This window comes from Lepidochelys kempii, chromosome 6 (assembly GCF_965140265.1).
Source record: "Lepidochelys kempii isolate rLepKem1 chromosome 6, rLepKem1.hap2, whole genome shotgun sequence".
Lineage (NCBI taxonomy): Eukaryota > Metazoa > Chordata > Testudines > Cheloniidae > Lepidochelys > Lepidochelys kempii.
The window spans coordinates 36,194,793-36,222,687 of record NC_133261.1 but is presented as its reverse complement, the minus strand read 5'-3'; the positions used below and the strand labels follow the sequence as shown (position 1 = coordinate 36,222,687).

The 27,895-nt window shown below is 40.6% G+C and overlaps 1 protein-coding gene across 6 annotated transcripts in view; it reads left to right on the top strand.

Annotated features, from left to right (window-relative positions):
• The window catches only part of SBF2 (SET binding factor 2), a 559,107-nt gene that overhangs the window by 344,443 nt on the left and 186,769 nt on the right, over positions 1 to 27,895 (top strand). For all 6 annotated transcript variants that reach the window (XM_073347556.1, XM_073347555.1, XM_073347560.1 and 3 more), the window contains exons 14-16: positions 15,370 to 15,574; positions 17,543 to 17,652; positions 19,638 to 19,787. In XM_073347556.1, the coding sequence (XP_073203657.1) occupies positions 15,370 to 15,574; positions 17,543 to 17,652; positions 19,638 to 19,787 (465 nt within the window). The remainder of the gene's footprint in view (positions 1 to 15,369; positions 15,575 to 17,542; positions 17,653 to 19,637; positions 19,788 to 27,895) is intronic.

Below are 27,895 nucleotides of genomic sequence, written 5' to 3'. Positions count from 1 at the left end.
TTATTAGAAACAACAGTAACAAAGCCAAAAATAAAGGTTTAATTGAACTGATGGATAAATAACACCTTTTTATTTGAACATACATTTACCAAAACAGTTAACTGACTAACCATCAAAAAGAAAACTTTTATATAAAACAACAGTGCAAACCAAATAATTCAAACTGGAAAAATAACAAGGTTGGAAGAAGGGTTTAAAATTGCAGGCTCATGTTCCCTCTGCCTCCTCCTATATGCAGGGTACTGGGGTTGAGTGCTATGGCTCAAAATTTTCATGTATATTGCAAGGCTCAAAAATGCTGACTCCCAGGAGCCAGTGTTCTTAGTGGGCAGATAATGGACCTGAGTGGAGAATGGCGTTTGGGACATGTGTTGGGTGGGGAGGAGTTGCTGTTGGTCCCAGTAGCCAGTATTGTCCAGAGGCTGAAGGACATGCTGGGTCCCAGTTTATGGGACTACATGGCTTGCTGGTCTAGCAGGAGCACGACCTTCAGCCTCTGGACAATACTGGCTACTGTAAAATGTCCATGAGTTGCCTCTGTATCTGCTTGTCTTTTTCCATGCTCTCCTTGGCCATGGCAATTGTTTTCCTTGGCTACTGCCACAATCTCCTAGGAGAGCTACATTTCTTTCTCTTTCTGGATCATCATGTACTGCCTCCACCTCTGTCAGTGCAGTTTTTCTCTGGGACTCTGCTATGAGTTGACCAAACATCTCTTCCTGAGTCTCCTTTTTTGCCCCCTTAGGTTGGCTAGCCTCTCAACAGTAGATAGAGGCTCTGTCCTTGGTGGTCTGGCTATTGCAGGTGCTGCGGTAGTGTGTGTGGGGAAAACAGTCACTTATTGTTCATATTCCAGACAGGCCATGATAGGACTTTTTTTTTTTTTTTTTTTTTAGTATGTGTATGTGACTTTACAGTCTGCTGCATATGCAATTTGCCACTGTGGCGCGGGGGATGAGGATGGGGGGGAGTGGGTGGAATTATGCTCCAGTTTTGGTTTTGCAGTTTTGTTTGTGCATTTGAGTTGCATCTGTGAGTTTGGAGGGGTTATGGAGGGCATCTAGGAGGCCAAGCCAGATAGTAATCCCCTCTGCATCCACATTAGGCTGCCCTGACTCTTGATGACATTACACAGAGGTGGGTGATTAGGAAGCAGAGAATAGTCTTATTCAAAAAGCAAAAGGGCAGACCAGAAAGAGACGCATTGAAGTTGCTCACCAAGATGGTCCTCACAGAGGTGCTGCAAGAATTGAAGAACTTGTGAGCTATACTGGGGGGATGAGCATGCAGCCATTCCCTATAATGTGTGAACCAAAATTGAGCAGTTTCTCAGTCTTAAGTTCTTCTACTTTATCTCCATTGCAGACATAAAGTGCAAAGAAAAATAGATAGAGTCCTGCAATGATTGTCAAGTAGAATGTATGTTACAGGACATTTAAATCTCATCAGGGAAAAGTTCTGTTTGCACCTTTACCAGGCGTGTGATGTCCATGTAAACTATGAACACAATCAAACTTCTTTCCCTCTAAATATTGTCTTAATAAACTGTTTCACTTTGCACAAATAATTTTTTCATTATTTGAATGTGCTGCAGGAGGGAGGGTGGGGCAGAGGCTGCACCTGCGCCATGCTGCCAGCTGCCATTTCAGGCAGGCGAATAGGGCAGGACAGATAAGGGAATGGGAAAGGAAAACAGGCAAATGAGTAAGCGCCCTCTCTGCCACGGTCTTGAAAACTACCAATAGTCATGGCTTTTGCATGAGACAGGCCAGTCGCTCATGTGCAACAGCCACCATTCTGAAAATATTGGTGGGGGGTGTGCCAAACAGCGTGGGCCGAGGGAGGGAGGGCAGGCACAAGGGCTGGATATTTGGAAGGGCTCCTAGCTCACGTTCATCTGAAATGGCTACCTCCGTGGGGCACTTGGAATAGAGTGTAGAAAAGCAATATAACACAATAATAGTAAAAAAAATTGGAAGGATAGGTACTTCCCTTCCAAAGTTACTTCCAGAGAATCTGTCTCTTCAGTTCTGGCCTGGGTTTCTAGCTGGGACCTGATCTCAGCCAATGCAGGACAAGAATTGGGGTACTTTGCAGCAGGGTATTATTGTGGCTGCATTTCCAACTGGCCAGTGTCAGGGTCCTAAGTCCCCAAAAGATCATTGTCTCTCAGGGCACAGCTCCTCTCTGCCATCCTTCCCCACCCATCCTCCCCCACCCATCCTCCAGCAGGCCTTGCTGATTGTCCACAGTGGGCAGGAAAGTGTGGCCAGCGGGCTCTACATGGTGTCTTGGACAGGTTATGCTATAATTGTGTAGGATCGTGCAAGTTCATCATAAAATGGAGAGGTCACATGCCCCTTGCCGAATTGTATCCTTTTGTCCCCCCCTTTCAATGTACTTACTCCCAAGTTGCTTGATCTTTATCTGGCATTGGTTGGCATCCCTGTCATGGCCCCTCTTGGACATTTGCTTGGCAATGTCCATAAAAAGGTTTTTATTCAGGTAGCTGACCACAAGAGCTTTCTACACTAACACTTCTCCCCAGATAGCAATGAGATCCAGGGTCCCAGCACAGCTTCAAACAGCTGGGCACAGCATGTTGTGGGACTTCTGGAGCGCTATTGTGGTTGTATCACAAGAATGCTGATACGCTCGGATCCAGGAACAAATGGGTGAATTCTGGCTCTCTGCCAACCTTTATGAGGGAGGAGGGGATGTCCTGGGAACTTGACATCAGAGTCAGGGGAAGGCACGCTGGTGGATAGGCAGGTCAGTAATGATTGACTTGCAAGGCACTGTTGGAAACATGGGGGAAAAGTGGTATGCAGCAGTTTTGTCCACATGAGCAGTAGACCACACTAATTCAATTTGCAGCAAAACCTATTTCATTTGGCAAGAGGACTCCAGAGTTCATGGCAAATGTGGAGTGAGTGCACAGTGATGGATTATGTCGTGTGTATGCAAACCATTTTCAAACTGCACTCACGGCATTTGATCTTCTTTTAAACCCCTGTGTAGACAAGCCCAAAGCCAGGGGTTCTCACAAGAAATTTTTTGGTGGCCTTAGACTGCAGCCACAAACTCCTGCTGGTGCCTCTGACAATTTTTCTTAAAATACTTAATTAACTTTAGGAAAAACAAATAAATATGCACATATCCATGTCCAAATCATTGTAATTTATTTATGTTGGGATTTTTTCAGACTCAATAATAAAAATAATGTACAGTTGTCTCTATCCTTTACTGGACCTAAACAGAATAGAAACAAAATAAGGTGCTTTGCAAGTTCTTTTCTTTTTTGTTGTTTATCTTGTTTTTTTGGTTGCTAGTTTGTTTGTTTTTTAGACTTGCTAGTCTGCTCCTATGAAAACTGATATTTGTAGGTTTATTAATACCGCTTTTCACAGCAGACTTACTCAGCCCTGGCAAGCCCGGGGACAAATCAAGCTCTGAATGGAGAGGTGGGTAGGAAGGCAGCTGTGGCCAGGGCGATGGAGGGCTGGGGAAGGCGGGGCTATGGACGATGGAGGGGAGGGTGGTGAGCCCGGGGCTGGAGCCCAAAGCCCCGTGGCCAGGGATTGGAGCCCGAAGCCCTGCAGCTGGAACCTGAAGTCCCATGGCTGGAGCTGGAAGTCCAAGCCCCACTGCCCCTCGGAAAGAGGGGAACTCACACAGGCTGCCTGCTCCTCTGGTGTTTGTAGCTCCAGAGGGGGGCAGGGTCCAACCCCTACTGGTGGCCCCAGGGAAGGGTGAAAGCTTTGCTGCCCCCTCCTTCACCCCTCTCAGTCTCTACCCAGGAGGCTGTGGCCGCAAGAAAAAACCCTGGTGGCTGCATGCGGTCTTGGTGGCCACATTTGGGAAACGCTGCCCTCAGTGCATGTGACTATTTAGACAATACTTTTAACATTTCTTAAAATGGAGTGTCAATAATCCATTTTAGTCTAATTTATGAGCATAAATATTTTTAAATCACTGACCTTATAAAATTACTCAAACAAAGTTACCACCAGTGACAAACTGTAGTTAACAATTAAGTGATATTCCTCAGGCTGTCATGCATACAGCCACATATTTTAAAATCTGAATCTATTTAAATAGAAAGCATCATGGTGCACAACATACATTCCGAAAGTTACACAAAGGGTTCCCTGGTGTAATCACTCTGAACCTCCCAAGGCATTGAAGGGATTAATTTGACAACTGTTCCCCACTATTTTTATGTAGTGAGGTAGATCAGTTTAGACTTACATTCCTAATGATTTCACACCTGGAATGGCATAATACAGGCACTTATTCTGAGGAATTTGTGTAGTATAAGGCTGATTTTCCCCATAATTTAAGTGGGGGGGGTCATAATGTGAATCTTGATTATTTGATTTTTGGTAGACAGAAAGATGGAAACATTTTTCTACCGAATAAGTGCTGCACATTATCTACATTTATCAGCATGCAGATGCTATTCAAGACTTATTTTTTAGAAACAGAGAATCCGCATTAGTAGATTAATAACTGGCATTGATTTTCCACATTGCATAATATCAAAACCTACGGCTTGAAAAGCCTTCTCAGATGTAATTTTTCAAGGTGCATGCTAAAGGATTAAAGTGCTAGCTAAGAGGACCTTCAATCATTTAGTCTGATGCTGGATTGACAGACTTTACAGATAGAATTTCTCTACCCAGAGAACAGAAGAACCTTCATATATCTTTTCATAAAATGAAATACATAAGCAGCCATCAGCTTGTGTTGACATTTGGTTACTACTTATCTCGGATGGATTTAAAACTAGTGCCTAAGAGGTGAAAAACTGAACTGGATATCACACTTCCCAACTTCATAGCCATCCAGTTCCGCTTCTTTGTTTTTTTAAACTTTTTGCAGCAGCTTTTAACAGGACCTCCTCTGTCATGGTAATTGTAGAAGACTATGGGAATGAAAGACTAATGATACTACACTGGAACAATACTTTCAAGGCAGCCAAGTTTGATAAACTTGGCTGGAAAAGTGAAAATTTACCATTTTTAAAGGCTGACCTCATGATGATGTTCTCTTAACATTTCTTTACCAGAGTTATAACATGACACACATGTTGTTCTAATATAATATGAAATACACTGGCATCTTCTGAAAAAATGATACGGGGTATAATTTGTCTGTTGACTTTCCTGCTGACATAGTAAGTATAAATAACCTCCCTTGGAAGTATCTAAGAGATTAGGATTTGGCTAGAATACCCCTATAGAGTATATATGCTCCGTGTTATTGCTTATTACCTTCTAGACATCTCAGGATTGCCCAGTACTCCCTAGTTTGATTTCATTGAGAATTTGTCTCAATAAAGCTAAAGGCTGAATTTTACTATTTTCCCTACAAAGGGTCATATTCTTTCCTCATGCCCCATTCAACACCACTAGACTCAATGAGATTGTATATCAGAAATCAGGGTAGAATTTGGCTCTAATTCTTTAAGGAATATAGTTGGGTTTAGATTTTCCAGTGTGCATTATTTTGTATTTACCAATGTTGAATTTCATCTGCCATTTTGTTGCCCAGTCACCCAGTTTTATGAGATCCCTTTGTAACTCTTTGCAGTCAGCTTTGGACTTAACTATCTTGAGTAATTTAATATCGTCTGTAAACTTTACCACCTCACTATTTACCCCTTTTTCCAGATCATTTATGAATCTGTTGAACAGCACTGGTCCCAGTATAGATCTTTGGGGAACCTCTCTCCATGGTGAAAACTGACCTTTCATTCTTATCTTTCTGTCCTATCTTTTAATGATCCATGAGAGGACCTTCCCTCTTATCCCCTGAGGCTACACAGACCCAACTGGCTTGAAAGCACAGGCGATCCAAGGGTTAGGCTCATTAAAGCTGACTGGTGACCATCCACTGACAGGGGGACTCAGCCAGGGATGTAATAGTGGCCTTTCCTTTCTGTCCAGGTAGCTGAATCTCTCTCCAGACCCTCCACATTTCTCATCTTGACGACTGCAACATTGTCATCTCTGACCATGAGAAATGCAATTTTGTACAGTTTGTATCCATTTAAAACGCAGCTGTAAACTTCATTTTCATGGTTCATCACTTCAACCATTCCACACCTCTCTTGCATCCCTACAATGGCTCCCCCTTTTCCACCGTATGAAACACAGAGTAGTCATTTTCATTTTTAAGTCCTTCATGGCTTATTCCCCGTATCACCAGTTATTTTGTGTACACTATCGAGATATCAGTTCCCATCTCTGTTCTGCTAATGATTCCAGCCTTCGTTGCCAATTTCTTAAATTTTAAAACAAGCATTTTACACTCTCTCTTCTGCTCCCCCATGCATGGAAGGAGCTCCTCTGAAACACTCATAAAGTCAGCTCATTGCCCTCTTTCATATCCCATCTTAAAATTCTCCTCTGCTGTGATGCATACAAAGAATTTGTTAGTAATTAGGCAACTGGTACATTTTGACTGCTCTTCTCTTTCTCAGTAATATTGCCTTGTTGCTACCTTGTGCTCCCATGTTTGTTTGGTGTATCCACCAGTTCTCTCTTGTCTTATATGTAAACCTCAAGCTCTTTGTGTTTGCACAGCACCTGATACAATGCTATTAATACCAACCATGGGAGAAGTCTTCCTGAAAAAAGTAGGGTTATACATTTACTAAGAGTAGAAACCTCACTCCAGAGGCAGAACACACAAGTCTGCATGTAAGAGACAGCACTGATAGTGGTACGGAGAGATCCCAAGACAGCCTACAGAGCTACAGCAACCAACCAGATATCCTGAGTAGACAGAGCAGTTATAGAAGCCTAGTACATGATTCCGCTGCAGCACAGCACATAAGTGTTGAGACTGAGGCCAGCCTCATACTGATTACATACTGATTACATAGCAGCTAATGTAGAGATCATTCTAATGGAACAGATAAATCAGTGTTCTGCCCTGTTCTGAACATAAAGTTGCACAGGTTTTTCTTTTTTACTCAGAAACGATCTCTTCCTTACAATTTGCGGTGGGGGGCAAATGGGTTTTCTGGACTGAAAAGTAAGTAATAAAGACAACAGAATGGTGAATGAAATATGAATGGATGTGAATTGGCATGTCTTTAACTACCTTTTCTGAGTCCAGCATTCCTGAATAATTTAAAATTCTTTTCAGGGATTGAGTATATTCAGAAATCTTCGCAGCTATACATAATGCTCCACATCAGTCTAAATGAATTTATATTAGCACAAGGCTTTTTACCCAGGCAAAAACTATTAATACAAAAATATTAACATTTGCATTGAGCCAGGGTTGCAAATCTTAGTTTCACCAAATTTTTCTTAATATCATATCACCATCCCTACAAGTGTTGCTTATAAAACTGAGGGAAGATTTAGATACATTTTGTATAAAAATAAAATCACTTGAGCCCCAGTGATGTTTCAGCTGAGCTGCTTTAAGGACCATACATAGTATCCAAATTAATGTTTAAAGATTAGGCCAATTTCCATTTTCTTCAGATGGAGAGAATGAATTTGTTATACTTGAAACTAGTTTTGCTTGACAAATAATACTTAGATCAAAGCATTTCAGATCAAGGGTGGGAAAAACTTAAAAGGTTTTTAGGATTAAGAACTGTAGACGTTTTATTTTTAAGTTGCAGTGTTCCATAAAAAGCTCTAACACAATTTTGAAATAATATTGTTTTGAAGCATGTTTTTCTAATTAAATTAATTACTTTATAGCTTATGCTTTAAAATAATTTTAATTTCATCACAGTCCATTGGTTGAAGGGCTGTCATTGGTCTTGGTACTCTTTATCCTCTCTGTTTCAAAAGGAGTTGACACATGATGTCTTTTCTAGGACTTTGACTTGGTGACCGCTAAGGCATGAGGCATATGCAATCCTAGAAATGTAGGGCTGGAAGCAACCTTGAGAAGTCTTTTAGTCCATCCCTACATGCTTATGCAGGAAGGAGTATACCGAGTTCATCCCTGACAATTGTTTGTCCAACCTGTTCTTAAAAACCTGTAGCAATGGAGATTACATAATCTCCCTTGGTGTTACCTATTCCAGAATTTAACTACTCTTATAGTTAGAAAGTTTTTCCTAATATCGAACATAAATCTCCCTTGCTGCAGATTTTATTACCTTCAGTGGACTTGAAGAATAATTGATCACTGTCCTCTTTATTAACAGTCCTTAACACATTTGAAGGCTGTCCCCCTATAGTCTTCTTTTCTCACACCTAGTTTTTTTAAGCTTTCCTTATAGATTGTGTGGGAGACATTTACTGATATTTGTAAATACCAAGGCTCAGAGAGTAATTGGTTAGTGAGGTGCAGAGGAGGTGGTCAAGGTCACCATGTTGTACTGCATAGCTTTTGTTTCACTTAGTTTCATGGACCTACCCCGGCTAACTGTTTTAAATGATTTTGGCATCCATGCAGACAATAGCTGTACTCGGTTGACTCAAGATCATATGTCTGATATTTGCCTTTCCCATCCAGATTGGGGCTCTATCCGTATAGGTGGCATATTCTTTAGATATTGGTTTTGAACTGAGTTTTTAGAAGGTTGAAAAGTGTCCTGATATGGTCCAATCAACTTCTTCTGTTTGACAGTAAAACATACTTTTGCCCCTATCATGGGAGAAGACTTATTTTACTGGTCTACTCAGGAAGATTGAATGACCTGATGGTACTATCTAGTTTTCTAAGTGTAAATATGTTACAGCTGATGTCCATGCCTATCAGTATCCTCAGAGTTCTCTCCCTATATGTCATCCTCAAAGATGGTTTTTATATCCAAATTATCTGCAAAAGATGAACCATCTGGGATGAAGATGAGAGCTCCAGTGGTAAAAATCACAATCCAAGTCTGATTTCAGCCTAGAGGGATTTTAAGGTTCTTTGCCATATCTATATTGGAGGCATAAGGGAGATAGTCTCTCTCCCCAGGACATTCTTAGTACGTAGAATTTGGTTTCTCCCCCATCAGAACTAGGGTCTGTACATTTTTAAGGCATGATGTAAGGCCTCTCTCTCTCTTCTTCCATGCTTTTGCTTAATTAAGGTTGATTTTAGTGATGGGAATCCCATAGTTTTGCAACAGTACAAATGTCTTCTTAACACTTTGTACAATGCTCAGAAACTTCAGGCACTTTTGTAAGCAAAAAATGGTTAAATAAGTAACTATAAGAGTAATGTAAAAATATGAGGAGAGGAAAATTTAGGGTGAATATCACAAAATATTTGTTAATGGTAATAGCTGTTACACTGTGAAATAGCCTTCCGAAAGGACATAATGAAAGTCCTAATCTCTTGAGTTATTTAAAACTGAAAAAAGCAAAAACCTTGGAAAATATTCTTTAGGGAACCATACTACGTTAATTTCCATTGAATAGACAAGATGACCTCTAGAGAGACACGGTGGGTGAGATAATATCTTTTATTGGACCAACTTCTGTTGGTGAGAGAGACAAGATTGTCCAAAATAGTCCAATAAAAAATATTACCTCACTCACCTTGTGTCTCTAATATGCTGCGACTCATATGGCTACAATTATACTGCATACAAGATGACCTCTAAACTTTTCCATTTCTCTGATTCAAAGACCCTATGTCCCAATTCCCTGTTACATATCTGTTTTGCTACTGTGGTTTTGGCCCTTCTTTTCTTCTAGTTGATTTTTTGTCCATCTCCTTCAAGTTGTGTCTAATGCATACAGTGAGCTGTAGAGCCATATTGAGCTTCTCTGCAGATAAGAGTTTAGTAGCTCCAGAGACATGCCCACTGATGGAAACCTGGTGAAGTGTGTTACACAAAACTGCATTTTCACCATGTAAATTTTATATTTATATATTGTGCTCTTGAAATACTCCTTCTCCTGACTGTATAGAGAAACTCTGCAAAACCTGGGCATGAAAGAAGCAAGGAAAATCCAGTCTCTGCAACATAATGGTCAGAAACCAGATAGTTTTGTACCATAGACCAAAAGAACTCTCTTATCAAAGTCTTCATATTGATGTTCCTAAAGCACTCCCCTTTCTAACTCTCTAATTTATATATTGTCTGCCACAGACACTACTCTACAAAAAGAAAAGGAGTACTTGTGGCACCTTAGAGGCTAACCAATTTATTTGAGCATGAGCTTTCGTGAGCTACAGCTCACTTCATCGGATGCATACCGTGGAAACTGCAGCAGACTTTATATATACACAGAGATCATGAAACAATACCTCCTCCCACCCCACTGTCCTGCTGATAATAGCTTATCTAAAGTGATCATCAAGTTGGGCCATTTCCAGCACAAATCCAGGTTTTCTCACCCTCCACCCCCTCACACACAAACTCACTCTCCTGCTGGTAATAGCCCATCCAAAGTGACAACTCTCTACACAATGTGCATGAGAATCAAGGTGGGCCATTTCCTGCACAAATCCAGGTTCTCTCACCCCCCTCCAAAAAACACACACACAAACTCACTATCCTGCTGGTAATAGCTCATCCAAAGTGACCACTCTCCCTACAATGTGCATGGTAATCAAGGTGGGCCATGTCCAGCACAAATCCAGGCTTTCTCACCCCCCCCCTTTTTTTTTTCCCGGGGACACACACACACAGACTCACTCTCCTGCTGGCAATAGCTCATCCAAACTGACCACTCTCCAAGTTTAAATCCAAGTTTAACCAGAACGTCGGGGGGGGGGTAGGAAAAAACAAGAGGAAATAGGCTACCTTGCATAATGACTTAGCCACTCCCAGTCTCTATTTAAGCCTAAATTAATAGTATCCAATTTGCAAATGAATTCCAATTCAGCAGTTTCTCGCTGGAGTCTGGATTTGAAGTTATTTTGTTTTAAGATAGCGACCTTCATGTCTGTGATTGCGTGAACAGAGAGATTGAAGTGTTCTCCGACTGGTTTATGAATGTTATAATTCTTGACATCTGATTTGTGTCCATTTATTCTTTTACGTAGAGACTGTCCAGTTTGACCAATGTAAATGGCAGAGGGGCATTGCTGGCACATGATGGCATATATCACATTGGTGGATGTGCAGGTGAACGAGCCTCTGATAGTGTGGCTGATGTTATTAGGCCCTGTGATGGTGTCCCCTGAATAGATATGTGGGCACAGTTGGCAACGGGCTTTGTTGCAAGGATAAGTTCCTGGGTTAGTGGTTCTGTTGTGTGGTATGTGGTTGTTGGTGAGTATTTGCTTCAGGTTGCGGGGCTGTCTGTTAGCAAGGACTGGCCTGTCTCCCAAGATTTGTGAGAGTGTTGGGTCATCCTTCAGGATAGGTTGTAGATCCTTAATAATGCGTTGGAGGGGTTTTAGTTGGGGGCTGCAGGTGACGGCTAGTGGCGTTCTGTTATTTTCTTTGTTAGGCCTGTCCTTTAGTAGGTAACTTCTGGGAACTCTTCTGGCTCTATCTATCTGTTTCTTCACTTCCGCAGGTGGGTATTGTAGTTGTAAGAAAGCTTGACAGAGATCTTGTAGGTGTTTGTCTCTGTCTGAGGGGTTGGAGCAAATGTGGTTGTATCGCAGAGCTTGGCTGTAGACGATGGATCGTGTGGTGTGGTCAGGGTGAAAGCCGGAGGCATATAGGTAGGAATAGCGGTCAGTAGGTTTCCGGTATAGGTGGTGTTTATGTGACCATTGTTTATTAGACTGTAGTGTCCAGGAAGTGGATCTCTTGTGTGGACTGGACCAGGCTGAGGTTGATGGTGGGATGGAAGTTGTTGAAATCATGGTGGAAATTCCTCAAGGGCTTCTTTTCCATGGATCCAGATGATGAAGATGTCATCAATATAGCGCAAGTAGAGTAGGGGCTTTAGGGGACGAGAGCTGAGGAAGCGTTGTTCTAAATCAGCCATAAAAATGTTGGCATACTGTGGGGCCATGCGGGTACCCATAGCAGTGCCGCTGATCTGAAGGTATACATTGTCCCCAAATGTAAAATAGTTATGGGTAAGGACAAAGTCACAAAGTTCAGCCACCAGGTTAGCCGTGACATTATCGGGGATAGTGTTCTTGACGGCTTGTAGTCCATCTTTGTGTGGAATGTTGGTGTAGAGGGCTTCTACATCCATAGTGGCCAGGATGGTGTTATCAGGAAGATCACCGATGGATTGAAGTTTCCTCAGGAAGTCAGTGGTGTCTCGAAGGTAGCTGGGAGTGCTGGTAGCATAGGGCCTGAGGAGGGAGTCTACATAGCCAGACCATCCTGCTGTCAGGGTGCCAATGCCTGAGATGATGGGGCGCCCAGGATTTCCAGGTTTATGGATCTTGGGTAGTAGATAGAATATCCCAGGTCGGGGTTCCAGGGGTGTGTCTGTGCGGATTTGATCTTGTGCTTTTTCAGAGAGTTTCTTGAGCAAATGCTGTAGTTGCTTTTGGTAACTCTCAGTGGGATCATAGGGTAATGGCTTGTAGAAACTGGAGTTGGAGAGCTGCCGAGCAGCCTCTTGTCCATATTCCGACCTATTCATGATGACAACAGCACCTCCTTTGTCAGCCTTTTTGATTATGATGTCAGAGTTGTTTCTGAGGCTGTGGATGGCATTGCGTTCCGCATGGCTGAGGTTATGGGGCAAGTGATGCTGCTTTTCCACAATTTCAGCCTGTGCACGTCGGCGGAAGCACTCTATGTAGAAGTCCAGTCTGCTGTTTCGACCTTCAGGAGGAGTCCACCTAGAATCCTTCTTTCTGTAGTGTTGGTAGGGAGGCCTCTGTGGATTAGTATGTTGTTCAGAGGTATTTTGGAAATATTCCTTGAGTCAGAGACATCGAAAATAGGATTCTAGGTCACCACAGAACTGTATCATGTTCGTGGGGGTGGAGGGGCAGAAGGAGAGGCCCCGAGATAGGACAGCTGCTTCTGCTGGGCTGAGAGTATAGTTGGATAGATTAACAATATTGCTAGGTGGGTTGAGGGAACCATTGCTGTGGCCCCTTGTAGCATGTAGTAGTTTAGAAAGTTTAGTGTCCTTTTTCTTTTGTAGAGAAGCAACGTGTGCGTTGTAAATGGCTTGTCTAGTTTTAGTAAAATCCAGCCACGAGGAAGTTTGTGTGAAAGGTTGGTTTTTTATGAGAATATCCATTTTTGAGAGCTCATTCTTAATCTTTCCCTGTTTGCTGTAGAGGATGTTGATCAGGAGATTCCGCAGTTTCTTTGAGAGCGTGTGGCACAAGCTGTCAGCATAGTCTGTGTGGTATGTAGATTGTAATGGATTTTTTACCTTCAGTCCTTTTGGTACGATGTCCATCTGTTTGCATTTGGAAAGGAAGATGATGTCTGTCTGTATCTGTACAAGTTTTTTCATGCAGTTGATAGATTTCCACTCCATACGGCTAAATGCAGTGCCTTGCATAATGACAGGTTTCAGAGTAACAGCCGTGTTAGTCTGTATTCGCAAAAAGAAAAGGAGTACTTGTGGCACCTTAGAGACTAACCAATTTATTTGAGCATGAGCTTTCGTGAGCTACAGCTCACTTCATCGGATGCATGCCGTGGAAACTGCAGCAGACTTTATATACACACAGAGATCATGAAACAATACCTCCTCCCACCCCACTGTCCTGCTGGTAATAGCTTATCTAAAGTGATCATCAAGTTGGGCCATTTCCAGCACAAATCCAGGTTTTCTCACCCTCCACCCCCAAACTCACTCTCCTGCTGGTAATAGCCCATCCAAAGTGACAACTCTACACAATGTGCATGATAATCAAGGTGGGCCATTTCCTGCACAAATCCAGGTTCTCTCACCCCCTCACTCCCCTCCAAAAAACACACACACAAACTCACTATCCTGCTGGTAATAGCTCATCCAAAGTGACCACTCTCCCTACAATGTGCATGGTAATCAAGGTGGGCCATGTCCAGCACAAATCCAGGCTTTCTCACACACACCCCCTTTTTTTTTTTCCCGGGGACACACACACACAGACTCACTCTCCTGCTGGCAATAGCTCATCCAAACTGACCACTCTCCAAGTTTAAATCCAAGTTTAACTAGAACGTCTGGGAGGGGCAGAGGGTAGGAAAAAACAAGGGGAAATAGGCTACCTTGCATAATGACTTAGCCACTCCCAGTCTCTATTTAAGCCTAAATTAATAGTATCCAATTTGCAAATGAATTCCAATTCAGCAGTTTCTCGCTGGAGTCTGGATTTGAAGTTTTTTTGTTTTAAGATAGCGACCTTCATGTCTGTGATTGCGTGACCAGAGAGTTTGAAGTGTTCTCCGACTGTGCAAGGAGTACACTTGTTCTTATCTTGCTCAGAGGAGGGAAATCCATTATACACCACATATACATAACTAGTCATGCAGAAGATCACTTAACACTTTCATTTGCTCTTGGTATAATGATGTAGACTTGATTGGACAAACAGAAAATCCCTCGGATTTCCAGAAAGATTCAATATGCTATCACTGCTCTGTTGTGCTGCAAGAGGGCAGAGGAAACCTGAAACTTATACTGAGGATGAAATTCTAATTGAATTCCTTCCAAAAATTATGTATCTTGTAATTAATACAGATAGAACAAGGTTTTGTGCAGTCTTACTCTATGACTAAGAAGCTACTCTATTAAATTCTTATTTTGTGTTTATTATTATGTTGTCTGTGTGCCTGGAGACATTTATGTATTTCAGCTACTCAACATAGTGAAATGACTGTGTATCACACCACTCCTCTAACCCTTCCAGTAGTGAAATGGTAGGCTGTTTCAGTTACCTACCATCTAAGTGTCAGTTATGCACTAAGTTAAGTTTATCTGGCTTAATTTAAGCAATCATTTCCATTTTCTCCCTTTCTCCTCTGAGTTGCTTTGAATGCCAACAGAATTCTTTTGTAAATTGTGTGGCTGAGGAGCATACTGTGACATTTCTCTGTTGTTTCAACATCATGTGAGCTTACCCAGGAATTAAACAGTTCATAAAATCCTTTAAAATTATAAAAGTGAAGTTGGAAAAGTTACAGTTAAGGGGATTAGATTGATGAGAATTTGGAACATAACGTTACTGTGTCATTTTGAGTATGTAAAGTTTTTATTCTTTAAGCATAAAGGACACACAAATTGTCCATGAAATTGGGCTTAACGATTTTTCAACAAGCAAACATTCAATGCCTGCAAAATGTAGAAGAATTTTTTGTGATTGTGCAAAGATTATTGTAATGCTAAAATGTTCTGGTGCTGTTACAAAGACTAAGGCCTTTTTCAGTAGCAGGAAGCACCTGCCAACTTCACCTATTGAGTTGACCACTCAGTGATTACTCTTTATTTGTCTGTGTTCCAAGATATTGTGCTGCTTCTATATGAAGTGTTAATATAAAATAACCATTTTAATATAAGATGTTATGGTTTTTGGTTGTAGGAGAATCCAAATCCTCACATGGCATTCCAGAAAGTTCCACGGCCCACTGAGGGATCCCATTTACGAGTTCATATCCTTCCTTTCCCCAAAATTAATGACAGCCGGGTTCAGGAACTAATTCAAGAAAGCCTGGCTAAGAACCAAAGTGTACCACCTGCTGCTCGGGTAGAAAAAAAGTGTGTGGTTCCTCCTGGTCCGCCTGTTGGTATGTTGCATTGTTATCTGCCATATATTTGCCATATTAGCATGAGTGGAAACATCTACTTTAATTAAAACGTGTTTTAATGGGGTGTTTACCTGAGAGATGGGGGAAGGCAAGAAGGGAATTCTTATCGTAATGAATTGAACATATCATTAATATATCAAATTTGTTGTTCCCAATTCAGCACTTATATAGTGGGTTGGTTTCAGAATTTATGTAAAATCCATGTTCCATTTCAGTACCTTTTTTATAAGAGCTAGGTATTATAAACTTTCTCAGAACAAATGCAGATAAAAAGTTTACCAAAGAAATGAGGAACTTGCCTTTATCTGATTGAACTGTAGATTTTCCAGTGTACACCTTTTTAATATTAATTCCCCTTCCTCATGTTGGCTATGTCAGCACACATAGTAGCTCATTTTTTGTGTATGTATGGGGGGGGGAATGTGGAGGGTATATTCTGCTCTCACATCCGTGGCGTTCTCTCTATTTTTGATGGGGGGAAGGTGGAGGGAAAGAGAGAGAGCAAGAGAACGCTAGATCTTCTATCAAATAATCTCTAGAATTCAGCAAATCCTAGTCTAGATAGGAGAACTGAGTTGTAAACTTGCTTTTCAAGTCATAAGATCCTTTAAATACTTGATTCTTCTGAGGATTTTTGTTATGGAGGATCCAGTTTTGTAAATTCTTTGAAACAGCTCTAGGTTCCTCTACTTTAAGGAACCATATATTATTTAATCAGTTTATTTAAAAGGGTGGTTCTTAGCACAATATACACAATGTTCATTGGACTGTCAACAGAAAAATCTGAAATTTGTCAGGGTTCATTGATTTGCACATATTTGAGTGTAAGAATCCTCATGTGAAAATGATGAATTACCCCCTTTGTTTTAGTAGAAGGATGCAATACATCAGGTTTCATGCAAGACTTGAGTGTCTGCTTACACTTGTTTCAGTGTACATGATGACAGAAGTAATAGATAGTGAACTATCAATTTATTTAATAAATCGTTCTGTTTTTTTAAAAACCAGGCAAATATGGAACTATGCAGTTGCTTAACCTACAGCAGACTAAAAAATAAGACCTGTTTTAATTAGCCATTGCAGTTTGTTGGATTTAAAACTTAGGAGAGATAACAGATATGGTTGTACACTTTTGCAGCAAGGCAAAACAAAGATGCAAATCTGCATAACAAAGAGGTTGTCAGAGAGAGTATAACTTTAGGAAAGTGAAATTACAAACAGAAATTTGAAGTGTTTCTGTCATACTGAGTTTGGTGAGTGTAAAAAAAAAAAAAGTATGGTTAGCATTGTGAGATGGAGCCAAGGAAAGGTTCTACACAAATTTATTATCAACTGGCCTGGTAGCACCTCCAGCATGAATCTGTGTATGTGGACAAACCAAAGAAGAGAGATTAAGACGAGGAGTCAGGAAGGGCAGAAATTTTTTAAAAAGACGTATAAGTTGAAATAATTAAACAGTTGTACTTATGTAACTCGGTGATTTCCATCCCTATACAGTAAAAATGAAAATAAATGACAGGGTCATGGAATTCACTTTTTTCATGCCATATTGGTTAGGATAGTGATCTTGAAATCCAAACTCAATTAGTATGTTAATACCATTAATTTAGTTTTACAGGTTGGAGTCTGGTCGTCTATATGAAACAGACAAGCAAATAAATACTCCATTTAAAATTCAGAGCACAACCACCAGCAAACCAGCTGCAGGCTGTTCTGCATAAGAGTAACTGAAGAAAAGAAAGACTGAGCAATAACCTGTTTTTAAAGGCTACTTAACAGTTTGTAAATTCCTTCTCATATAAGCCTAATAATAACAAACAACTAAGCAAAATAAAATTTAGACTTGAAGCCATGTTAGGATTTTTCTAAAAGTACTGTCTAATTACTATTTGTGGCTTTTACAGAGAAACTGTTTCTCATCTGTGTGTACTTCTCTTTCTTTGTTAGTTTCCATAATGGAAAAGACCAATACAGTTTTCAACAGTGCACAGAGGCTGGAAGTTGTTAGAAACTGCATCTCATTCATATTTGAAAATAAAATTTTGGAGACTGAAAAGGTAATAATAATAAAAAAGTTAACTCTCCTAAATAAGCATTTACTGCCTACAAGTTAAACTAGCATATGATAAGTGACTGACTGACCTCCTCACAAACCCTGTCACGTTTCTTGTCATATTTTTTAATGTTCATTATCTGTTCAGTCATTTAAATGAGTGATAATGGTAAGCAGTATAACCACCAAGGGGTCTAAATACAGTACCATATGGTAGTGTGCAATTGCTCCCTCTGAAGACCTGTTTTTAATGTTCAGTATGCTCGTTCAATTTTTGGCTAACCATCCAGAGATTATTCATCACATATTATTTTCCATATGGATTTACAAAAAAGATCATTGAGAGTTTCAGCCTAATTTTCCAGTTGTGAGGCATGTGAACAAAATATAGGCATAGTCATTTAATCTCATTGTTTGCCAACAGGTGCTCTATTGAACTTTTCAGTTAAGTTAATTCTTGTTTGTTTTAAAAGTGATAACAGAATTTAGTGCAATGTGTAGAACACAAGACATGCTTAACTATTTGACTGACTCATTTTTAGTAAAATCCACTAGTAACTTGCCACAATTGTTATCCTTGATAGTTTTATTACTTCTGCCTTTCAGATGTGGCCAGCTTTTGTGGATTCTATCCATGGAATTTTACAACTATAAATTCAACAGCATATCATTTATTTATTTTTTACAACAAAAAGCTCAGGACAGAAAGCCAAGTGGATTGTCACCTTGATCCAGAAAACAAATTAGAGCTTTCATTCTACTATTTTTTTCAGTTTTACTACATATATAGTGGTGAAATCCATGTGATAAAATGAATTCTTAAGTGTCTTTGTCTCACTTGCATTGTGACCACAAATCCACCTGTTTTGAGACTATTTCGAACACTCCAAACCTCTAAGCAACTTCAAATGGCTGCATTTAAAGGGAGTAGGAAAAGTTGAACCAGAAATGTTATTTCTCCCCCCCTCATTAGATTTGGTGGAAGTTGCCTTTCAAATTTCACAGATCAGTGGTTCATGCCAGACAGTATTCAATCCTGAAATAGGAACGTAGATTAATGATGTCAGAACTCATCAAGGCTGTAAAATGACATATTAGAAGTGAATTTGTAGTTATTATGTCTGGAAAAGTTATTTTAGGAAATTTGTAGAGATTTCTAAAATTTAACTATAAATTTGCTCTCATTGGAGATGAGTTCATGTATAGATGAGTTCATGTAACTAAGATGAGTTCATCTTAGTGATAGATGAGTTCATGTAACTAAGTCACTTGACTTTAGTAGTGGAGGGGTATGAAGGAATCCCAATAACATTCGTAATAATTTTTCTAAGTATTTTTAAAATAGTTTTTCCATAAAATATGTAGTTTATTTAGAATGCATCATGGCATGGTATAAAGATTTTATTGGGACTTGTTTGGGATGATCTACATCCGAGGAAGTGTAGCTCACGAAAGCTTATGCTCAAATAAATTTGTTAGTCTCTAAGGTGCCACAAGTCCTCCTTTTCTTCTTATAACATACTAGTGGCTCCACTGCTTGTGAATAATATGTCCATCCCAGACTCATGCTGAAAAACTTTATAACTCACTATATATCAGGACAGATTCTCAGGACCTAGCCCATCATATGTTCTGCTCTACCAGAGGGACAGAGAGCCCTCACTCTCATGCACAATAATCTTCTGACTGATTTCATATTTGTTTTGTTACTTATCTGTATTCATTTTTTCCCACTTTGGGATTTAGCAGAAAATTTCTGCAGTTTATTATTGGTGTATATAAAAAGAGCAATCAGAGCTTGAATGTCAATGCCTGGTTTAGCATAAAACCAGTTATCATGAGAATTTGATGTTCTGGCTCTGGATTCATTTGGGCATTTAATTTACTGTTCTTATTTGCTGTTCTTATTCTTGACAAAGAATTAATGACAGCCAGTATTTCAGTGGCATTTCAGATCATTTTAATGAGGTTAGGATTTCTTGTCTGCAGACTCTGCCCGCTGCGTTGAGGGCACTAAAAGGAAAGGCAGCTCGACAGTGCCTGACACAGGAGCTAAGCCTGCATGTTCAGCAAAATCGGGCAATACTGGACCACCAGCAGTTTGATTACATAGTGCGGATGATGAACTGTACCTTACAGGTATTTTATGCTTCTTTTGGCCTCCTTTCCCATCCCTCCCTTGTTATTTTAAAACAGCATTGGTGAAACAAAATAGGGTTTGATCAGGTGGCAATGCACGATAGTAGATTTAACAAGTGTTACCTATCCATAGAGTTCTGAGACCTGTAGAGTTGAAAAGATAACAAGCCAAGATCCACAGTGCTCTGGCCAACTACATCTATTTAGTATTTGGAAAGTAGTCCATAGTGTTAAATCTCCTTTCCATTCATACTGTCGTATGCTGTTCAATTTTTTGTTTTCTTTTGAAAAATATTAATTATTCCATTAAGCATATTGCCATCCTTAAAGAAATTGCCTTTTAAAAGTGTTTCAATTGATTTGAAGCTCAGGATCTGTCTATTTGATGCTATTTCTGTTGAGAACCTAAGCTTGAGTATTCTTTACTGACATTTTGCATGGTGAAATCCAGTGGTTCTGAGAAGTGCCATCAGTATGGACAAAAGCATAGACCATCCATTATCAAGTGAGTGGTGCCAGTTGATCGGTTCAGTATCAGTTAGAGAGTTCCCTTTCACTATAGACCATCAGTACAGAAATGGATTCACTTGTCTCACTTGCCAAAGACAATTTTAACAACAACAGTTTATTTTATCTAATTAATGATATTGTGTGTTACATAGCAAAAATTTACTTATTGGCGAGAGAGAAAATTTTGACTCCATTATAAAGATGACAGCTTTAATTTGGTTTCAGTTAACTAGTAAAAGCGATTGGGAGACTGGTATTCATGCTTGTCAGTGGTGAGATTTTAGTGTTGGAGGTGCTCCCTACAGCTATTTATACCTTGCTTTTGAGATAATTCTAATGATATTTTTTTAAAGTATTCCGTAGCCAAAGTTTGACCAGCCTATTCCAGCCAAACTAAAGTAAAATAAAATAAAATATGTAGATCATTTTGGCCTTCATTTGAACTATTTAGTCTGCCTATGCACTGGCATGTACTTGTCAGAAATTGTAGGTCTGATCTAAAAGTCGGTAGGGTTTCAGCCTAACATATGAATATGTTTAAAATATTTTACATTTTTAGAGTGTGATAATGTTTGCTGTGGGTAATTTGTATCTCTAACCTTTTTTCCTTTAAATCATTAAAGTTCTAAGAATTACATTGCAAAATGTAAAAGAAAGATCTTTGAATATCAGCTCTTTACGGGTTTCCATTCTTAAAACAAAGGGGCAAGCAAATTTGCTAATTTTAATTCATCTGGCTAGTTGTTTTAAAAATGTTTCTCAGTGTTTTAATATTAACTTTTTATAGTGTATATGGTGTATATTGTACATAATGAGAAGAAATCCAGAAAGATCATTATAGCATCTGTATTGTCGAGCAGATTAAAAGAAAACAAAGGAGACAGCCCCATAATTTAGGGTATGATACCATTCTGTAATGTTGTATATAATTTGTTACACTAAAAATAGTACGGCTTTTACCTTCAATTTATAATAAATTTAAATAGCCATAGGTGTGTATTTTGATTTTTTGAATATGATCTGTGTATGACTATATGATGCACTGTATTTTTCATAGTAAAAACTCACCACATCTCAGACTCATGCTGATATTGAATGTTCCAAATAGACCCAAAGGTGAAAGCCTAGCTTTGAATTTTTTATTTATGGTCAACATGGGATTTATTAATATTTATATTTCTTCTTAGAACTGTGTGCTTTTCAGGGTCTAAGTTAACAGTCTGAACATTTTTAAAGCACTGAAAGTTCCATGGCCGTGTGTCCAAAAATCTGTAATGTTAGTTTAGAAAAGCAGTATTGTTCAAAATGAACCAAATCTAGATAACAGTGATTTTATCAATAATTAATTAAATAATTATTATTGCTTTCCCTAACTTTGAGCTGTTCTGTTTCCTGTACTTAAGATGGCAAGGTTTTTTTCCAGTATGCATAAGATAGAGTATAATTACCACATTGAGGTTGTTTATTTCCTTTATCAAGCAGTTTTTATCCAACGCAATGAAAAGTGGTTGGCAAAACACACAGCCCTCCTCCTGTGCATTTGTCTGTCACTCAAAAGCGAGATCAGCTCATAAACCTGTCTAAATAGTTCCATTCTATTGGAATATGGAAGTAATTACATGAAAATAGCTGCGTTTGAGAAATATGACTTTTTCCAAATGTGAAGTGATTGAGGTTGTTTAAGCAGTTATGAGGTGATGTCTGATCAAATGACAGGTAGGTGTATAGGACTGTGCTTATTCATGTTTTACATAAGATTTTGTATAAATAATTACTTGTTGAATTGTTTTTCTGTAATGCTGACTTTATTAAAACTACCATAAGAGCGGTAAGAACACCCATTGTTTATTAAATAAAGGTTTTTTAAACATCCTAGCGCAGGGGTGGACAAACTTTTTGGTCCAACGGCCACATCTGGGTATGGAAATAGTATGGCAGGCCATGAATGCTCACGAAATTGAGGGTTGGGGTGTGGGAGGGGATGAGGGATTCAGCTGGGGGTGTGGGCTCTGGGGTGGGGCTGGGGATGAGGGGTTGGGAGTGCAGGAGGGTGCTCCATGCTGCGACCGAGGGGTTTGGAGGGGGCTCAGGGCTGGGGCAGGGGGTTAGGGTATAGGAGGGGGTCAGGGTGCAGGCTCTAGGCGGCGCTTACCTCAAGCAGCTCCCAGAAGCAGCGGCATGTCCCCCACTCTTACGCAGAGGCATGGCCAGGCAGCTCTGCGTGCTGACCCGTCCGCAAGTGCAGCCCCTGCAGCTCCTATTGGCCGCATTTCCTGGCCAATGGGAGCTGCAGGGGCGGCGCTTGGGGCAGGGTCAGCATGTGGAGCCCCCTGGCTGCCCCCACTAGTAGGAGCTGGATGGGGAACATGCCGCTGCTTCCAGGAGCTACGTGGAGTGGGACAAGCCCCCTACCACGCTCCCCGGCGGGAGCATGAGGGCCTCATTAAAACATCTGGAGGGGTGGATGCAGCCCCTGGGCCATAATTTGCCCACCTCTGTCCTAGCCTCATGCAGATATGTTCTCAGGCAAATCCACCACAGTTCTGCTTCATGAGGGGGACAGGATGTAGAATGTTGCCTAGGAGAATCCGTACCTCAAGTTCCTGGCTGAGGAAAGGGCAAAGGTGTAGCCAGTGGACTGACAAACCATGCAAATGATCTGGGTCAGTGATCTCTTTAGAAGGCACATAGTGTGCTCTGACTTCCACTACGACTCAGAATCTTCAGCAGCAGCCACAAACTGGCTACAAAACTGATTCATGCCCTATCTCTGGGTTATGAAGGATTCCTTTTCCTCCCACATCTCCCTGTATATCCCCCTTGTAACATTCATTTACGCAGCTTTTGCGCTGGGGACGTGAGTTTGGCCCTTCAGAAATATTCCTGCTCCAGTTATTTATGGCTGTTATAGAAATAAAAACAAAACTAGTAAAACTGTCCAGAACTGACCAAAACAAATTGTTAGTGCTCCAAGGGGCACCTACTAAATTAGCAGGTTTTTTAAAAAGGCATACTGTGTAAATAGTGAAATTATTTTATGCACACACTGTTTTATGCTAAGACTTTTTTTTTATGTGTTTGGCCTTCTGGAGGAATAGCATTTGAAGCTACCTTGCAGATTTTAATAGCATTCTTAAACCTTTTCTGATTGGAGTCACCCAATACCAATTTATTTATTTTTTGCGCTCATCCTATGTAGTCTGTAGATGTTAAATACTAGGCATTTAGGTGCAGCCTTTGAATGTAAAATTTTTGCTGAAGTTTTCTGAACTAATTTCTAAAATACTGTAAAGGTTTCATAAAATTTTCTTATCCAAGAATAACATGGTGACAAAAGTTTGACAGTATTTGTAGGCTGTCTTAGTTTGGAGCTATGATATTCTATCAGCAAGGGGAGGATTAAGATGCATGGCCTTTTTGAGTCCTTGGAGAAGGGCTTAATAGTCAGAAGAGAATAGAGAAACAGTGTTGTGGGAAATGCCCTCTCCTCAAATCCTCAAAACAGAGGTAGACTAGGATCCACCATTTGAAGAACCACACTTACTGTATTGTAAGTAACCACACTTTATCACTGAAGTGAGCACATCCATTTCTTAGTAGCAAGCTTGGCCAATTTGCAAGATTTTCTGATTCTTTTCCAGGCATTATACAGTTAGTTAGAGATGTAATTGATAGCATTTGTTGCTCCACATGTGGAAAAACATCACTGGTTTTTTTTTCAAGCTGAAGACATCTTTGGGGCAGGGACAATCTTTTTGCTCTGTGTTTGTACAACACTTAGCAAAGTGGCATCCTGGTCCATGACTAGGACTTGTTAGTGCTATGCTAACATAAACAATAAATAATAGTGATTCATAATTTAAGTGTGTGTCCCTTTGTCCACCCATCTTGGATTTTGGAACATTTTTTTTCTTCTTAATATATATTGTGATGTTTAGCAGATTTCCTTTATCAGCTAATGGGTGGAAAGGATAACTTTTTAAGAGGACATGTTACACTCCTTTATACAAAGGAGCTATAAAATCAAGATGTATAAAGTGATTTCTCACCAAAGCATTTATAGTTGCATCTATGATGGGATTCCCCGTGGTACAACATTGAACTGTGGGATCACTGTGCCCCCTTAACACTCCTCCAAGATGCTTTGCTAGTGACAAGCAGCAAACCTCTCAAGATGCTGTGGTCATTCAGTCAACATCATGCAGGGACACACCCAGCTTAGTTACATGAATGCTTTCTAAGCCACTCATGAATCATACACAGGGAAACATCGTTGCTCAAGATCATCTCTTGAACAATGCAAGCTCATTAATTAGTTTGTCACTTCATCAAAGGATAGTCAACATGCTTACCAGCCTTTGTAATTTGAGTAGATTCCCCAAGCAAGTTAGACAAACTCACTGGTAAGGATAAAACAGTAAAACAAGTTTATTAACTACAGAAAGATAGATTTTAAGTGTTTATTTGTGATAGGCATAAAGATCAGAGATAGTTACCTAAGAAAATAAAAAGTAAACATGCATTTTAAATCCTAAACTTTCAGACTAAGCAAGATTTGAATCAAACAGCTTTTCTCACCCCGCTTATAGTTCTTAATACAAAGGCTGAATTTCCTTTTCAGCCTGGGACCAGTCTTTTTAGTTCAAAATCGTTGTCTTTCCAGCATTCTTGTTGCCTTCAGCGTAGGTGGAGGAGGAGAGAGGTGGACTCATGATGCCACTCTCCCTTATTTTATACTTTCAATTCATGTCCCAGGAAAGATAATGGCCCAGGTATGTCCTGGTGAGCCATGCTGAGTCACAGCACTGAGCAATCCCCATTTTGTGGTGCTCAGCTGTCTCTTACAGAATTGTAAATCTCTTGTTTACAATTCCCCTGATTGTCAATGGCTCATGATGTTCGCTTAACACACCCACACCATCTTTATTGTCACTGGAGAGCTACCAGTGAGTGTTTCCCAAGCTCTCAACATTTCAATAACAACCATATAGCAAAATCTCATAACTTCATAGAATATTAGGTTTGGCAGAAACCTCAGGGGGTCATCTAGTCCAACCCCTGCTCAAAGCAGGACCAACACCAACTAAATCATCCCATCCAGGGCTTTGTCAAGACGGGCCTTAAAAACCTCTGAGGATGGCCCTTCAGGGCTTTGGATCCGGCCTGCGGGCCCACAGTTTGCCCACCCCTGCTCCATATATACCTACAATAAGAGACTGTCTAAAAATATTTTTAAAATGAAGTGTCATCAAAAGACTGCAACTCCAACTTCATTAATAAGGCACTCTTAACAAAGCAGTATGGTCTAATGGACTAAGCAGAGGTTTGAGAGGCAGGAACGTCTCAATTTTAAACCTGGCTTTTCAGTTTACACACTCTGAATCCCTGAGGAACGGTCACTTATCTCTCTGAGTGTTTTCACCAACTGTAATATGGGGAAACTATACTTACCTAGTACTAGGTGAGTTGTGAGGTTTACTTTGTTAATGTTTGTGAAGCACTGTAAAGTTGTAAAAGGCTTGCAGTCATTTCACACATTCTCACTGAAGTCAGTGGAAGTTTTGCATACAAAAGATGGTAGGAGTGGGCCTTTTGTTATATTTTACAAATTGATTTAATTCCCATTACTAGTTCTTGGCTATCTTATGGAGTTTATTTCAGAACAAGGCACTTCACATTCTTCTGTTTGTTAAATTTTAGGTTTTGAAAGTTATGGTTAGTTTATGCATTTTTCTTTGTTATTTATTTTACTCTCTAGACAATTAGACTTTGTTGAATTCTTTCATAATTTCTTTGCAATTTGTTTTCTTTACAAATTGGACTGGTAAGTTCACATCTGCTTATGTTGTAACATAAATGGGTCTCCTCATTCCATGCCTTTTTATTTCTTGCTTAGCTATTTCTGATTAACTGTTCATCTGTTCTGATAGTAGATTGGTAGTAAGTTGAGTTTGCTTTACAGTATTGTTACTAAGGGCATGTCTACACTGTAAGAGTTACAGTGCCGGGTGTTACAGCGCCACTCATAGAGCGATGAAGGGAAACCGTGTTGTGTGTTCACACTGTCAGCTGCCTGTGCAATAGCATGTTCACATTTGCGGCACTTGCAGCGGTATTCAGAGCTGTGCACTCTGGGAGCTACAGAGCATCTCTTCCTCTTCTGCCACTAAGAGTTGTGGGATGGCGGAGGGGGTCGTGGGGCCTCCTGGGTCCTGTCCCAATGCCCCGTGATGCATTGCTTCGCATCCCAGCAACCCCTGTGCTTCCATCCGCATTTGACACCATCTTTCAACGATTTGTGTACTCCGCGCCCTGCCTCTTCGGGCTGCAGGAATGGATCCTGAGTATGCTGCTCGCTCTGACTAACACGTCACGAGTGGCAGTGGAGTTATTCCTTAAACTACAAAGACAAGAGGAGTACGACATTGATCTCGCCACATTTAGTAGCTACGACACGAGATCGTTTGTGTCATTCACAGAGGTGCTGACCACAGTGGAACGCTGCTTTTGGGCTCGGGAAACAAGCACTGAGTGGTGGTCTGGGATGATGAGCTGTGGTTGCAGAACTTTTGGATGAGGAAAGCCACATTCATGGGACTGTGTGATGAGCTCACCTCAGCCTTGCGGTTCGAGGACACGAGAATGAGAGCTGCTCTGCCGTTGGAGAAGCGCATGGTGATTGCACAGTGGAAGGTGGCTACTCCAGACTGCTACCGATCGGTCACTAACCAGTTCAGAGTGGGAAAGTCTACTGTTGGACTCGTGTTGACAGAAGTCTGCAGGGCCATTAATTTCATCCTTCTCTGAAAGACCGTGACTCTGAGCAACATGCGTGACACTGTAGATGGCTTTGCACAAGTAGGCTTCCCTAATTGCGGAGGGGCGATTGATGGCATGCATATTCCAATTCTGGCACCAGACCACCTAGCCACCAAGTACATTAATCACAAGGGGTATTTATCTATGGTTCTCCTGGTGCTTGTGGATCACCATGAGCATTTCACAGACATTAATGCAGGCTGGTCTGGAAAGGTGCATGATGCATGCATCTTTCGGAACACTGGCCTGTTCAGCAAGCTGCAATCAGAGACTTTCTTCCCGGATCAGAAGATCATTGTCGGGAAAGTCAAAATGTCCATTGTGATCCTGGGAGACCCTGCCTACCCCTTAATGCTGTGGCTTATGAAGCCATATATGGGCAACTTGACAGCAGCAAGGAGTGATTCAACAACAGGCTGAGCAAGTGCTTTTGGCCATTTAAAAGCCCATTGGCGCTGCCTCTGTGGGAAGCTGGACCTGGCCCATGACAATATTCCTATGCTTATAGCCGCTCCATAATATTTGTGAAGGGAAGGGTGAAAGCTTGTCCACCACGCAGGTACATTTTTTTTACAGTCATCCTGCAATACAAGTATAATAGAATCATAGAATAACAGAGTAGGAAGGGACCTCTGGAGGCCATCTAGTCCAACCCCCTGCCCAGAGCAGGATCAATCCCAACTAAATCATCCCAGCCAGGGCTTTATCAAGCCTGACCTTAAAAACTTCCAAGGAAGGGGATTCCACCACCTCCCTAAGTAACGCATTCCAGTGTTTCA